Here is a 16,003-nt window from a genome sequence, read left to right on the forward strand (position 1 = left end):
AGGAATGAATAAAACTGCTCACTGAGAACTCTCAATATCAATGGTCTTAATTACCCTAATAAAAGGACACAGAGTAACAGATTGGATTAGAAAAAAGGATCTTTGTGCTTCATTCAGGAAATATACCTCACCATCAAGGATAGACATTACCTCACAGTAAAAGGATAGAAAAAGGCATTCCAAGGAAATAGACCCAAGAAGCAGGCAGCTGTACCATTTTAATATCTAACAAAATAGGCTTCAAACCAAAACTAATCAGAAAAGATTGGAAATGATATTACATACTCATCAATGATACATACTTGTCAAAGGAAAAGTCCACCCAGAGGATATTGTAATTCTAAACATTTATGCACCAAACACAAGGACACCCAAGTTCATAAAAGAAACACTACTACAGCTGAAACCACATATTAACCCTCACACAGTGATAGTGGGTGACTTCAATAACTCACTCCAGCCAATAGACAGGTCATTCGGGAAAAAACTAAACAGAGAAATCCTGGAGCTCAATAACATCATAAATCAAACAGGCCTAGCAAACATATTCAGATATTTTTACCCAAGCACACAAAAAAATATACTTTCTTAGCTGCTCCTGGGGCTTTCTCCCCAGGAGAAATGACCATATCCTTGGTCTATTTATTGATTTTTAACCTCCTTTTCTGGGAATTAAATCCATAGGCAACAGAAATTTTCTTCCATAGTTTAAAGTATGATTTAATCATTGTGCACCGTCCATAGGTCCTATTGAAAAGCCATCAGTCCCACTGGACCAATGTTCAGACAGTTGATGGGCTATTGTGTTTTTATCTACTTTTAAGATTTTATCTTTCTTTTAATCTTCAAAACTGCATGAAGTTTCAAGGTGTGGTTGTCTTTAAATATACCTTGCCTATCATTTGCAGTATTTGTGGAATGTGTAATTCTATATAATTCACCACTTTTGGAAAGTTTTTGTCAGTATATATTTCAAGTTTCCTCATCTCTTGAGACACTAGTTGCATGCATGTTACTTTTTATGTTTTGTTTTGTTTCACTTTCCACATATCTCCAGTCTGTTTCTGTGTGGTCATTATTTTCTTTCTCTTTAATTTTGAATATTTCCCATGGCCTGTTTTCTAGTTCAATAATCATTTTTACTGTGTTATTTTTCCTATTACATTATTGTATAAAACTACTAGGGTCAACTTTTGTGACAGTTTTTAGTTCTGTAATTTTTTCTTGACTTCTAAAAAGCAGATTCAGGGCTTCTGTGAAATTACCTTGTTAGTCTAAAAACATATCCTCTTATTTTCTTGAATATTAATCATAGTTATTTTAGAGTTTCAGTCTGATAACCTAAATATTGGATCTCTTGTGGACTCTTTGTTTTTCTATTTGCTTTCAATTCTTTGGTCCTGTCCTTTTAGTACATTTTATGATTTTTACTGGAGTCTAGTAACTTAAAAAACTGCAAAGGCTCTGTATCAGCAGTTCTCAATCTGTGGGTCATGGTGACCCCTGTGGCAAACCTCTATCTCCAAAAATATTTACATTATGATTCATAACGGTATCAAAATTGCAGTTATGGAGCAGCAATAAAAGTAGCTTTGTGGTTGCTGGGCGGTCACCACAACATGAGGTATTCTAGGGTCGCAGCACTAGGAAGGTTGAGAACGACTGCCCTAGATGGTGTTATTGTTCAGCATGGTAGATTCTAGTTTGTTTTCGTAGAGAATGGCAGTTCATCCGCATATACCAAGGGCAGAGTTTATAATGCAGTTTCCCCATCCTCCTTGTGTTTGGTCTTTTACCGTAGGTGCAAATGCCCCGTGCTCTTTTTGAAGTTCCACCTGAAAGCTTGGGGTGTTTATGAGGATCCCTCCAGTTTAGCAGCTTGGGAACTTTAATCCCCAGTATCACATGGTTTTTGAAGTCCTTGCCAGGTCTTTAGCCTTCCAGCTACTCATTGTATTAGGTTTCTGGAGTCTTGAGCTATTCTTCCACAAGGTAGCATCTTCCCATGACTTAAATGACACCTGAACACAGGGTATTAGCTTCTTCTTTGTGGTTGTCTTTGTACTAGGAGTTTAGACTCTGAAGTACTAAACTCTTTGGCTATTCTGAAGTTACCTTTTCTCTCCTTAGGCCAGTAAGATTGTTATTTCCGTTTGGATCTATTGTTTTCAAAGCAAAGCAAGACAAAACAACACAACCTAAAACAAACAAACAAAAAACAAGGGTAAATTTGACAGTCCTATTCTTAAGGACCATACTTCTTCATGTATTGATTGATTGGTTGCTTCAACTACAACTGCTTTCAAAAAGTTGTTCTATATGTATTTGTCCAAGTTTTACAATTAATTTTTGGTGACTAAGTTGACTACAAAATACCTTGTCATAGATAGAATGAAATCTCTACGCATAGCAGTACATTTGTAATTATCTCTCTAGGACAGTTAACCAGGAATTTTTTTCAGCTTTCATCCAAAGGCTTACTCAAAGTTGTTTGTCTTTACTATTCATAAAGTAAGTATTTGGTTTCACCTGTGATAGATATGAGGGCAGTGCATCAGAGTGACTTCAGTGTAGACAATTCCACTCTAGTTCCATGGCCTGGTCTTACTCCCTGGAAAGTGCTCTCCCAAGTGTTGCTCCTGGCCATCAGATTCCTTGTTTCTGTTTTACTCAGCCCTGTTTCCCTAGGGGGTAACTTAAATTAACTTTTTTAATTTGTTTATATCTTAGTCTTTCTTTTAAAATAATTAATTTGCTCTTATATACTTTCAGACTAGTTACTGGAAAGCACATAAAAACAAGATTTTGCTTTGCAGACTTGCAAAGCAGTTCATTATTAAGCCCCAGCTTTCTCATCTACAAAGTCAAAGCAATAATGTTTACTTTTAAAGTTATGGCAAGGATGAAACAAAATATCTGAACATATTTTACACAGTACACAATGCTTTAGAGTAATGTCACACGTGATTATGGGTAACCCATGTGTCTCCAGATCTAGGTCTGGTTCTCTTGATATGGAAAGATACATGCTAAAAAGGAGAAAATAATTATCTGTTCAACTTTCACCACTCAAACCCTGGGGGTAAAGGCCACCACTATAATTACTTCTATTTGGAAGGGAAAAGAATGATATAAATGGAAGATAATCTGTAGGGGTTCTGAACTTCCACAGTGTGTGTGGGAAATATTCTCTAGCAGGGAGTTTCCATGAACTTAAGGGGACTCTTGTAAATCCTGGTTTTTTGTTTGTTTTTTTTTTTTTTTGTGTGTGTGTGTGTGTGTGTGTGTGTGTGTGTGTGGTTCTTGGTTCTGCCTTCTGATTGTTCTTTCCATAATAGTTCTTGGCCATATCTGAAGTGGACATTAGAGATTATGCTTTCCTTAGACCTTCGAAGACTTTCTACCACTTACTACCTATTGAGAGCTGGGACCCAAAGGTTGTTTTAAGTCTTAAACAGGTAGAGCCTCCTTCAGTGCAGATTAATGTTTCTTTTAACTGTTGAAGTCCTCAAAATGTTTTACTACAGGCTAGGGAGATTGCTCAATTTGTAAAGAATTGCCTCACAACTATGAAGACCTGAGTTTGGATCCTCAGGGCCCCATTAAAAAGCTGGGTGTGTGCCTGTAATCCAAGCACTGGGAAATGGGAGGCAGAGATAAGAGGATCCCTGGAAGCTCACAGGCAGGTAGTTAGCCTGGAGTATGTGGCAAAGTCCCAGGCTAACAAGTGACTCTGTCTCAAACAAAAAGAAGTAGAAGATGCCTGAGCAACGACTCCACAAGTGGGCCATGTACACGTGCACTGGCACTCACTGGTGCACACACACACACACAAACCCAAAACACACATGCAACTTGAATTCCAGTCGGCTACAATGACTGCATCTGTAGTTCCCTATGAGGTTTTCTTTATTTCTTTGTTTTCTTGTTTCTGGGCCCCTCATTCTCTTAAGTGTAGGTGTCTTAAGCCTGTCAGGCTTCAGTAGGAGAGCGATAGCCTTTGTCTGGTTTTCTTGAGCTGATCTTTCTATATTAAAACATTTGCTAGATGCTGTGATCTTTACTCTGAGGTCCATTCAGAGGTTTTAGTAGTTGGTTGTACTTGTAACTTTAATTTGATCCTTATTACAAGGCTGAGTTTGACTTTTTTGTGTGTGCACACAAGCACATGTGCCATTGTGCATGTGTGGAGGTGCAAGGACAACTCTGTGGTATTGGTTGTCTCTGTCCACAATCACATGGGTTCAGGTTATCAGGCATGTGTAGCACGCACCTGTGGAGCCAACTTGCCAGCTTCTTTCAGTCTATTTTTATATTTCCTTTTTGAAGTTTAAACTCAGCTTAGTTTTTCCAGTTTTCCCAAGTTCCTACTTTCTAGATTCTGTTTATTTTTATTTTTGCTATATATTGCCTGATACATTTAGAGGTTCACAGACTTTGTATTCTTTGACAAAGCAGTCAACAATGGTCAACATGCAAAAAAAAAAAAAAAACATAGTATTTTCTAACTGCTTTGCTAATACTGTGGCCATATTAGGTCTTCTAAGTTGTTATAGGTGCCAATTTTGCTAAATATTTTATCACTTCACAATATGATTGTTGAGATGGCCTATTCCCATGAACAGCTTCCATGTCACCCACGGCCTATTACCAAGTCAGTATCAAACTTGTAGGCTTTGTTTGGGAACACATTTGTTTTGATACTAATTTCTGTGCCAACCAGGTAAGCTAGCTATGCTTCCATATTTGAAAAACAGTTGCTAGTTGTTTATAACAACAGAAGCTGCAGTTCTTGCTCATGTTCTTATTCCATATGGATAGCATGTGTCTCCAGTCACTGTTGATACCCCTAGACACCAGACTGTTGCAGTAAGCTGTTGGAATGAGCTCCCATGTTTTCCCAAAGTAAGAAAGAGGGTATCACAACTCAGATGTTCTACATAGATAGGACATATCTCACTTCTGTTCATATCTCATTGGCCAAAACAATTTACATGGTCATGCCCAACTTTGGGGGAGCCCTGAGGAAGTATAGTTCTGTTAAGTGCCTGGAAAGCGGAGAAACAGAGTATTTGTAAACAATGCTAATATTTCCCACCATGGCAATATCTAGGCCTCCAAAAATGATTGTTGCTGGTCGTGGGGCTATTTAAGACTGTGGCACACTGCCTATGTATGAGTGATGCCAGCTCCCTTCACACTGTTGCAGAGGGTAAACATAATGCCTTTCTTCACATGGCTTGCATTACAACTTTATTTCATTAAGAAACCAGTGGGGGCATTCAGCAGCATTACAGAAACACAGGAATGAGACCCACCAAGTTACTTACAAACTCAGCAATGCATCTCTCTAACATTCATCAAGAAAAAATAAGCTCATAGGGTAATCTGACACTGCCCACACTCAATTTTGAAAAAAAAAATCCACTGAACTTCTGTGATAATAAAGGGAATAAAACCAAATTGAATGAGGACATTAGAAGATTCTTCCATTCGTAGCGTCAACAATAATATATTGTTATTTTGCTTGCTTTTCCTGGAAAAAGCACCCACTTTAAATTCAACCCAAAGTAAAGTCAGGTCGCAGAGGTTACACTTGGACTAGGTACATGGTTTCCTTTTCATTCTTAGTATAATTGAAAGAGAGAATGAAATCTTAGGGAAGTCCATCTTAAACGTACTCCCTACTTCTGTGAGGTGGAGGCGGTCATAAGGGCTGCGCATGAAGGTGCTGTTTCTTCAGCTGAGTGAGAGGTACTGAGACACAATACTCTTTTCAAATGGATCTCAGAACTCTTTCATTAGGCTGCCAATCATATTTTAGTTAAAGTGAAGCAGTTCTTAAGAGGAAAAAGGCACACATGGGAGAAAGCTGTGTACAGTTATGGGTTCAAATACCAGCTCCATACCATTCTTGGTAATATTCATTCCCTGTGATAGAGACAGCACCTCCTGCCAGCTTGGGTATGAAGAATAAATGTGCCGGTGAAGTGCAAGTGCTCAGCCCAGCGGCCAGCAAACAGAAAGTACTCTAAAATGCTGGCCCATCATCTCCCTCCCTGAGAGGAGTCCATCAGACAGGAAGGAGAGCAGGAGGATGAAGAATGCCTGCAATCCCAGGAATTGAGCAGTTGACAAGGGAAGGTGCCAGGAATTCAAAACCAGCCCAAGCTTCAGAGTAGGATCCTGTCTCAGCAAACCAAAAGAAGATGATGCAGGAAAAGAGGGAGAAAGGGGGAGGGGGAAGAAGAAAAAGGGAAGGGGAGGAAAAGAAGAGGAGTGGTGGTGTGAAGTTCTCACTAGGGACAGATTTCTAAATCAGTTTTTACAGTCAAGACATATGAGAGCCCATCTCAGGAAAAGTCAGGCAATGGTTATCACTTCAGCCTCTCTCTCTCTGTGTCTCCCTCTCGTCTGTCTCTCTGTCTCTATCTCTATCTCTGTCTCTGTCTCTGTCTCTGTCTCTGTCTCTGTCTCTCTCTCTCTCTCTCTCTCTCACACACACACACACACACACACACACACACACACACACACACACAGTGCATATTGCCCCTAATCCATATGTCTGTGTATGATTTATGTGATACGGATCTATGTATATTTATGTATATATAAATATATGTTTATTTATATGTATTTCTTTGCTTTGCTTCTGGTTATCCTCTCTGCTTTCTTCAAATGGGTTCTTCTAATATCTGGGTTTTATCTCTCCTTTGCTTCTGATTCTGTTTTTCTTCTTTGTGTTGTTCCATTACTCTGTTGCTTCTGATTCTGTTTTTCTTTATCTTTGTATCTTTCATCTTTGAACATGAGTAAACCTGCAGGTGTGCCTGTGGAACTGTGATGGCTGTATGTGATGCCTCTCTGTCCATTCTTCCTGTAGCTTCCATAGCAAGGCTCCTGACCCTCACTGATCTGCTTCCTCTGCACCATGTGCTTGCCCCCTGGACCACGACAATCCTCTTATTACAATACTGCTCTTAGTTGCAGTATCATAGCCAATGAGGTTTATCCTGGGCACAATTATTGCTAACTAAAAACTTTCCCCAATACCTGCTTTGATAACTTGTAATACACTCAGCATTGGCAATTTTTGACAGTCTCTATAGAGATAAAATTGAAAAAAAAAAAGAAAGAAGAAAAATAAGTGTGTCCAATCGCTCAAGAAACAAAGATGTAAATAACTCCTTGAGTTCTGGGCTTTACTTTTCTCAAAAGTATTATAACTCCAGTCAAGTGCAAAGCCTTGAGCTCAAGAATAAATACATTTCAGGTAGTAGAATGTGATAAAATATGTTTTGTTTGGGCTTCTTTGAGACTGCCAAATATGCTAATTTACAGAATGTATCCTATTTTGATACTTTAGAAAAATAAAACGAATAGATTAGCTACCTTATGGTACATGGGACTATTTCAGTCCCATCAGTTTGGGACTAAAATCTATGGAATTCTGAAGGAACTGTGTGCAGTAGATGTATCAATTTCAGGTAAGTTAGTTTATTCTGGCATTTTTGTTGTTTCTGCATTGCATCAGCTTGAATGTGATTTGCAAAGCAATATGAGCTTCATTATATACCTCTGCACCAGACCAGCTCAAGCCCACCAAAGGTCTTATGATCTTGACAGTGCTCTGGCAGCTTACTGGGGTTGCCAACTGTCACCCAGGACATTCTGTTCACAGTTGGTACTGTGCTTAAGGTCTGAATGACTTTGAGGGGCCCATAAAACGCTGACTCTTGAAAACAATATTGGTTTTGAAGTAGGAAAACTGAAAATTCATAGACATTAGACCTGTGAATGTGGCTCAATGGCAGACTGCATGCCTAAAATTAATAGATATTGAGTTGTATCTCTACAAATCAAAAATTCAATTAAGTTGCAACTGTATAATTGTCATGTCATTATATTTAATGTGGGCCATGAATTTATTTGTGTACCATTGATGTGATGTGGGGTTGGGTTTGTCAGGTCAGCACTGGTCATGTAGAGTCTTAGAGCATCTTGGAGTGCCAGAGATGTGAAAATATGTGTCCAAATGGAAAAATAGGAAATTATTTTTACAGAGTAGCATGAGTTTCTGGACACAAACTGGATGTCCTGGTTTAGGAATAAGACTCTGTATTTCACATGCTCCATGAAGCTACATTTTGATGGAGCACCTGCACAGGGACAAAAATGGGGTACTACCTCTCTCTTTACAAAGTAATCAGAACTCAGCTGGGCAGTGGTGGCGCACGCCTTTAATCCTAGCACTTGGGAGGTAGAGCCAGGAGGATCTCTGTGAGTTTGAGCCCAGCCTGGTCTACCGAGTGAGATCCAGGACAGGCTCCACAACTACACGGAGAAACCCTGTCTTGAAAAATCAAACAACAAAGTAATCAGAGCTCATTATTCCTGAAAGATACCATCGAATGTAAGCAGCAGAATGATAAAGGCTTCATTTTGTTGTTCCCCAATTGTATTTTTAACCCTAAAACACTTATGTGATTATACTGGAAACAGGGCCTTTAAGGAGGTCACTAAGTAAAATGACTCAGAAGAGTAGACCCTGATCCTTTAAAATTAGTGTCCTTATATAAAAGACATCACTTCGTGTGTGTGTGTGTGTGTGTGTGTGTGTGTGTGTGTGTGTGTGTGTGTGTTAAGGAAACAAGAAGAAGATGGTGGTCTACAAGCAAATAAATAGGTTCCCTTACCAGGAGCCAAATCTACCAGTGGCTTGATTTTGGACCTCACCCTCCAATTGTGAGGAAACAAATTCTTGCTGTGGAAGCCACTCTGTCAGTGCTATCTGTTCTATTTGTCTGAGAAGACCAAGAGGATATTCCTAGTAGTAGGCAGGCTCTGGAGGCTCAGGACATGCCTTCTGCAGGATCAAGAGATGCCCCCAGGGTAATCCTAAATCTGGTAACCAGGGCTATTGCTCTATGATGTGGCTGTGCAAATCCCGAGAGGAAGGGAACTTTCCAGCACTAAGTGCTACCCCCTGTGGAGCTGCTGTTGTGCAGGTGCCTGCCCTGTACAATGCTTAACCTTCCTCTGAACACACCCACCTAATCTTAAAAAACACCTGTTTGAACGGGCAGCAGTTTATCGGCCATCTAGATCCCGTACATACCCGACTGGTCCAGCCCTGATGAACTTTAACCCCTCATACCTCAAGGTCATAGCCAATGCCATGGGCCTTACACATCTGGAGAAAAACGTAATAGAAGACTAGGGAGAGATTGTCGTGCTTCAGCTGGGTAGTCATCACTGCAAAGCGACTGGTTTCCGGTGACTAGAAAAGTCACAACTGAAAGTTAGACTCTTAAAAACTTTCAAATCAAATTTTAACTTTATAGTTATAGATTTGCAGAAAAGTTACCAGATAACACAGACGTGTTTATTCCACCACAGTTGCACTGCTGTTACTATCTTATGTTGCTTTGGAACATTTATCATAACTAGAGAACCAAACTGCTATATTACTATTATCTATCTAAGTTCATACTTGATTTGAATTTCATTAGTTTTCCCCTACTTTCTCTTTCCTGTTCCAGGATCTCATCTTATATTTAGTGTCATAGTATCCTCAGTCATCTTATTTCCTTATGTTCCTCAGGTCTTTCACAGTTTTTCAGATTCCCATGTTTTTTGATGAACTTGACAGTTTTGAGGTGTACTGGTTAGCTAGTTCATAAAACCCCATTGATTTGCTTTTTTTTCTGATGTTTTTCTCATGATTGTACTGGAGTAGTGTGAGAGAGAAAGGCCACACATATAAACCAGTCTGCATCACCTCATTTCAAGGGTATGCTATTGTACTTTGGGTGCTATTTCCTAAGGTCACATGTTAAAGGATGGTGCAACCATGAGGAGGTAGGATCCTGTGGAAGATCCTTAGGTCATTGGTTGGAGACATGCCCTCAAAAGGGATTGTCAGAATGTTGGCTTTTTAGTTTCTCTTTGACTTCTGGCTCATCATGTAAGTGGTTTTATTTCACCACGCATTTTCTAGTATTGCAGTCCACCCCCACCCCCCACAAGAGGTCCAAAGTAATGAATGGGCTAGTCCACCATAAAGTGGAACCTCCAGACTATAAGCTAAATAAAACCCCTGTCTTATTATCTCAACGCTGACGAACACAGTATCAACATGACATATTATCAATGGTGCTAGAAATAGCAGTCTTCCTTCCCATACTGTACTTTATAGAAGTAAGCCACTTTAGGGTTAACTAAAAGCCCCTCTTCAAGGTAGCCAATTTGGAACTAATTGCATTTTCAGTTAGGAAACTATTTTTAAAGATTTTTTTTTTTTTTTTTTGGTTTTTCGAGACAGGGTTTCTCTGTGTAGCTTTGCGCCTTTCCTGGAACTCACTTGGTAGCCCAGGCTGGCCTCGAACTCACAGAGATCCGCCTGGCTCTGCCTCCCGAGTGCTGGGATTAAAGGCGTGCGCCACCACCGCCCGGCTTATTTTTAAGGATTTTATTAGTAGATATTAATTATACATACAAACAGGTTTCATTATGGCATTTTCACACATGTACACAATGGATTTCGATTATAGTCACCTATTACTCCCTCTTGTCCCTCTCTCCCCTGATGATCTCTTTCCTTTTCCTAAGTAGCCCTTCTGCTCTTCATGCCTTTCATTTTATTCTTCATACCTATTAATTGGGCTACCCCAGAGACTGGCTATAGTAGGCCCAGAGAACTTTACTTATATAGTTCCTAAAATATTTAAAATTTAACTGCACAAATTAAAGTATTAGAAGCTAAGCAGCTTTGTAGCACAGCATTTGTAACATTATATATTTGCCTTGGACAATCAGTTGCTTCTGTGTGATAACTGGAAGTTTGGAGACCTGCATTCAGAACCATGATCAACTTTAGAGTTATAAAAGATGAATGTTCTTGGCCCAGGTCTTGAACTTAGTGGCCACAGGTGCTTGGACTTCCACAGTAACTTGAAACAGAAGTAAAAAAAAAAAAAAAAAAGAGGCTGGCACACAGCTGGCTTTGGGGTACCTGGAGATCTGTAGGCAGACATCAGGCTCTGTCTAAGAAGCAGTGTGGGAGCTGAGCTGATTGAGTGCCATCAGAGAATAGATAGCTTTACTCTTCTTTCTTCCTGTGTTAAGGATAATCTTCCTACATTTAGGCAGAGTTCAGATCATGTCTATACAAATGTTAGGCCCTCGCATAATAATGTGTCTTGAGTCATGTATTGCCATTAGGATTGACCCATCTGTACCTACTAGGACATTTTTATTTTTAACAGAGACACAAAGACACACGTTTTCCCTATCAGTGGGGGTACCATTTAATGTTTGACACACATATGCATTCACAATATTTAAATCAGATAAGTATTTTTCTCTTCAAACACTTATCATTTCTTTGTGGTAAAAACTTTCAAAGTTCTTTCTTAGGTTACTTTTTCTTGTTTATTGTGTAGTAGTACATAACTACTGTCTATAACCACCATGTTGCAAATATTTTGGTGACAAGAACCATCTAAGAGAAGCTCTGACTCAGCTGCCTAGACTCTACCATGCTAGACAGGACCATGCACCTACCTGCCTTCATAGTGAAGGCCCAAAAGCCTGAGCCTTTGCAAATGGATGTGAACTGCAACATCCATTGGAATTCCACGGTGGCTACTGAGCATGTAATTGTATGATAATTGCCATGAATGCACATGATAATCCCATCCAAGTTTATATTTGTCTTCTACACTTGTCTTATGCTACCTTAGTATAAAAAAGCACAACAAAGATTATGCCACAGTCAGTGAGAGAGGCAGGGGAGTACCTGGTAGGTAGAATACCCTCCATACTGTGGTACTTAGTCATAAAGCTCAACAGAAGAGCTCTTGGCCCAGCAGAATATGACTTCTGGATGTCAGTAGGACCGGGCCACCCTGAGGCTACTTCTCAGTGAAAACAAACTGTTTTTCCCCTTGCCCAGTCCTGAGCTTAAAATGCATGAAGAATCGGAAAAGAGTCAGGATGTTTGATATGCCTCTTAGCTGCTGCTTCTTTTCCATTATTGCCAACATCTTAGTCTATAACTGTATTGTCTAGGAGTTCTGGAGGTGAGGATACAAGCAGAATTCCATAAACGAAGGGCATATGGAATCAAGAAGGCTGTGATTCAAAACCTGTGAGGCCATCGACTATCTGTGTGATCCTGAATTCATTTAACATCTAAATCTGATAAATAGTACTTATGATTTTGTCACTATTCCTTTGAAAGGATTTCAGACCATAAACAAATATAAATTTCTAGGCTGTTCCTTCCTCTACTGATACCACTTGTCTCCTGGGATTCTGACCATCACCACAAGATTTATTGTTTTTCCAGGTTGCTCCTGCTCAGGAGTCCTCAGGGTCGTTTCTTTGCCTTTAAGCTGAATCCAGAGCCTAGCTTAGTGGGCACACTCTTCCAGAGTCTCAGTGAACTTCTCTAGTCACCCCCTCCCTCTTCTAAGAGACCACAGGTCTTTATAGATATTCTCCCCTCCACCAATGGAGGCCTTCCCTTCCTTTCTACCCAGGGACTACTCTGGTCTTTAAGGCCTGACCAAGTTCCATGTATGTTTAACGAGCCCCCGACCCTACCAGGCCATCATCATCTTACTTGAGAACTCTGGAGCAGTCACTCTAATGGCACCTGTAGATGGCCTTGTGGATTTGCTTTGTGAAAATGTGTATTTATTTATGTTTTAGTATAAAAACTGCTGATTTTTAGAAAAAGATGGCTCACTGTTTTAAGTGACTTGATCTTTTCCATACTCTCTGTTACTTGTTTAGACATCTGTGCTGCCTAGGAAACCAGTGCTATGTCTACTCCTGCCTCCTTTTAAAAATCTACAGATCCTCCATGCTCACCCAGCCTGTCCTATGTCACTGAGACAGTGGGTAATACACACTGAAAAGCAGCCTAGTCACAGGGACATGGCTTGCCCTTTGGCCAGTGCAAGGCTGGGTAAACACAGGTTTCAAGTTTGACAGCCTGTACATGAAACCTTGACTTCCCCATTTGTTTGCTAAGTAATCTTTAACATATGCTTACCTTCTCTTAACACACTTTTCATATCTAAAAATGAACATAATCGTTCCTGACTAATATCTCCGGGTTATGAACAGGTTCATGTGATTATCTTAGTGAAGCGCATGTGGATAAGGCTTAGTGCACTGGGACGCTGCCCTCACCCTGAGCTCTGTGGCAGAGCCAGGAACTGCCCTTTATAAACCTGGAGCTCTTGGCCACTTATCCCAGTTTTCTCCGTGCTTCATGTGTTGGATGAAAGATCTTCTGAATTCTTGCTGAGTGTTAATTGATATAGCTAAGTGATGACTGATAAAGTCTTAGATATGGCCTGTCATAACAATATTACCCCCTTCTAGAAGTTTCTGCAACAACAATAAAAACCAACCTAAGGAGCTTTTCAAGAAAGACTGCAGTATGGAGAGATGGGCCTTTCAAAACTGTTTCTCATGGCTTTGTTCATCCTCTGTCCTCTGCAGTGTGTGAAGCTCTAGACAGGCTTCCTACAGATATCTCCATTCTCTAGGACCCATAAAATCAAACTGCTCAGGAGACCTTGGGGATATTTAGCCGTTTCTTATTTACAACTAAGGAAACCTGGGCCAGAGCAAATATCAGAATTCATGATCCCTGACTCTCAGACCAACATCTTCCCCTTGGCCACATCTGGAATGTGTGGGGAATCACAGAAAGTTAGCCTTTCCATGAAAACAAGAAGAAACAGCACACAAAACAGTGCTAGTCTAGTCTTATTAAACTACCTTTCTAAATCACAATCTAACAAGAATGCTTCAAGCTAAATAAAAGAAGCCCGGAATACTCTTTTTCACTGGAGAATATAATTTTGCTTCAGCCACAATTTAAATTGATTTAGTTGTGAGCACAGCGTCTGAAGTGTGGAGCGCATTCTATTTTCACTATGATACTTGTTTTGACAGTGATGCATTTCAGTTGACATAGCTGAAATCCTCACGTAATAAATCTCTGCCTGAAAATTAATCATGTTTATAATATTCTGAGAATTAATAACACCCATTGCTCAAATCATTAACTTAAAAAAGGAGCTTCCAAAATCTGTTCTCGGCAGTAAGGGACCACAAATAAATGAATGTTTGATAAAATAATCCAAGTAGCAGTTTAACAAGCGTAAACTGGAATGTGGCTGCAATAACACAGAACTATTGTTTAAGGGTTGGCAGAGGCTGATGAGGTTCTTATTCCAGTTATGAAGCAGGCATCCACATGCATAATGAACTGCTCTCTGAATTATTAATGTGTTGCTTATTTAGCCTCATCTGTCTAGAAGATAATGTATCCTAACTCTAATGAGTGATCGGTTTTGTACATAATTACAGTAGCAGCAGTAGTGGGGAAATGTGTGCCTTCAATGAAGGAGTTCTAAAAATAAAGTCATCACATAAACTCTGATGTGGTTGCATTCTATCAAAATCAAACCCGAAGCATCTGAGAATTCATAATAAATTACAGGAGACACAGTCATTATTAACATCATAATTTAACACAAAAGGTTTTACTTAATCATTCATTACAGATCATATCTGTTCAAACGTGTATAAATGACTTGGGTTGTTTTAAGATGTTAGCAAAGATGAGTTTTTTATGACCACTCAGCAACTGTGGTTTAGAAGGTTCAGGAAGAGAGGGGAAGAGTGAAAGTTGACAGAAAAGGGTGATTATTTATGCCAATTTTGAAGTTAATTAAAAGTTTAAAAAATGACCCCTTTGTGTGTGTGTGTGTGTACATATATACACATGTACACATGTGTGCACACATATGTAAAGGCAGAAGATGACACTGAGTGTCTTAATCACTCACTGTCTTATTTTCTTTGAGACAAGGTTTGTTTCTCACTGAACCTGGAGCTTCCTGATTTATCTAGGCAGCATGCACCCAGATTCTTACATGGGTGCTGGGGATTGATTGACTCAGGTCTTCATGCTTGTGCCCAGCACCCCAGTCCTTTTGATTTCTAAAATGTGCATACCTGGGAGTTCTCAGACTTTGTTTATGCCTGCAGATGTATTTGGTTGGTTGGTTTTCTGGCTGTAAAGGAGTCTGGATCAGGCCTGCTCACCTGACCCAAGGGGTTCCAAACACTCCTGCACCTGTTGCTGAGAGTGGGCACTGCTGAGCTCCCCTGAGAGTCTAGAACAGAGTGGATTCATTATCATAGTGGCCTCCTTGTATTGCCTCCTTCCATCTTCAAAAGGGGCTGATTGTGAACCTATCACAGTGCGTTCATACTTGCTTGGGAAGTTTCAGGTTGGCTGAAAATTGTACTCTGTACACATGTACATGCTTCTTTTTAAAGAACCTATTGCATGTGTAAATATCCCTGGGGCCTGCGCGCGCGCACACACACACACACACACACACACACACACACACACACTGGTTCAGGCTGGAAGAATCTATTGCTCTCTGAAGCCTAAAGCACTTTAAGTTTATTCTCACACCAGAAACCCTGAACAGCTTTTCTGCTGTGATTCTTGGTCTCTTGAGGTTTCCTATTTTGTGTAGGCAGTCCCTAAAAGTAGATACCAGTCTTCACAGAATTCCCGTTCTTGGCCTGTAGCTAGGAATGACACCCAGAGGCAGGAAATGGGAGAATGCTGCTGATTTGAGAAACCACTATAGCTATGACCCCCCCCCCGCCAAGCCACACTCCTCTGCAGCAGATTGGCTTTGGAAGGTTGTGCTGCCGCTAACTCAGCTTCTAGCTTCTTACTGGCATGGAGTTTTACTGCAACTCTTCATTCAGCACGGGGCCAAGGGTTCCACAGACCCTTCTGGTGAAAATAGACTCCTCAAGTGGAGGCACTTTCCTCATACCCAGTTCAATCCTGCTTCTCAATAAGCAAAATTTGAGGTGATTCCTAGGATCAAGGCCCTAACTGGCACCTCACAGGAGAACTGGATTAAAGGGGTAAAGGAAGAAG

The 16,003-nt window shown here is 40.2% G+C and overlaps 1 protein-coding gene, 1 long non-coding RNA gene and 1 other non-coding gene across 40 annotated transcripts in view; 2 read left to right on the forward strand and 1 right to left on the reverse strand.

Moving 5' to 3' along the window:
- Positions 1-16,003, forward strand: part of LOC143274267 (uncharacterized) — a 79,652-nt gene that overhangs the window by 38,186 nt on the left and 25,463 nt on the right. The window lies entirely within an intron of this gene.
- The window catches only part of Iqch (IQ motif containing H), a 183,348-nt gene that overhangs the window by 11,950 nt on the left and 155,395 nt on the right, over positions 1-16,003 (reverse strand). For 27 of the 38 annotated variants that reach the window (XR_013052782.1, XR_013052776.1, XR_013052780.1 and 24 more), the window contains one exon: positions 9,161-9,283. The exons of 8 other annotated variants lie outside the window; for them this stretch is intronic. Coding sequence is in view for 23 of the 30 variants with exons in the window: in XM_076576479.1 (XP_076432594.1) it covers positions 9,161-9,283 (123 nt within the window). In the remaining 7 variants the exon portion in view is untranslated. Of the gene's footprint in view, positions 1-2,115; positions 2,199-9,160; positions 9,284-16,003 lie in introns of all 38 variants that reach the window. 3 more of the 38 variants (XR_013052779.1, XR_013052777.1, XR_013052778.1) reach the window with 1 other exon arrangement.
- LOC121831278 (U4 spliceosomal RNA) lies at positions 6,974-7,115 on the forward strand. Its single transcript, XR_006074647.2, has one exon. It is a non-coding gene; the product is annotated as a U4 spliceosomal RNA (small nuclear RNA).

The sequence above is a fragment of the Peromyscus maniculatus genome, chromosome 7, assembly GCF_049852395.1.
Source record: "Peromyscus maniculatus bairdii isolate BWxNUB_F1_BW_parent chromosome 7, HU_Pman_BW_mat_3.1, whole genome shotgun sequence".
Taxonomy (NCBI): Eukaryota; Metazoa; Chordata; class Mammalia; order Rodentia; family Cricetidae; genus Peromyscus; species Peromyscus maniculatus.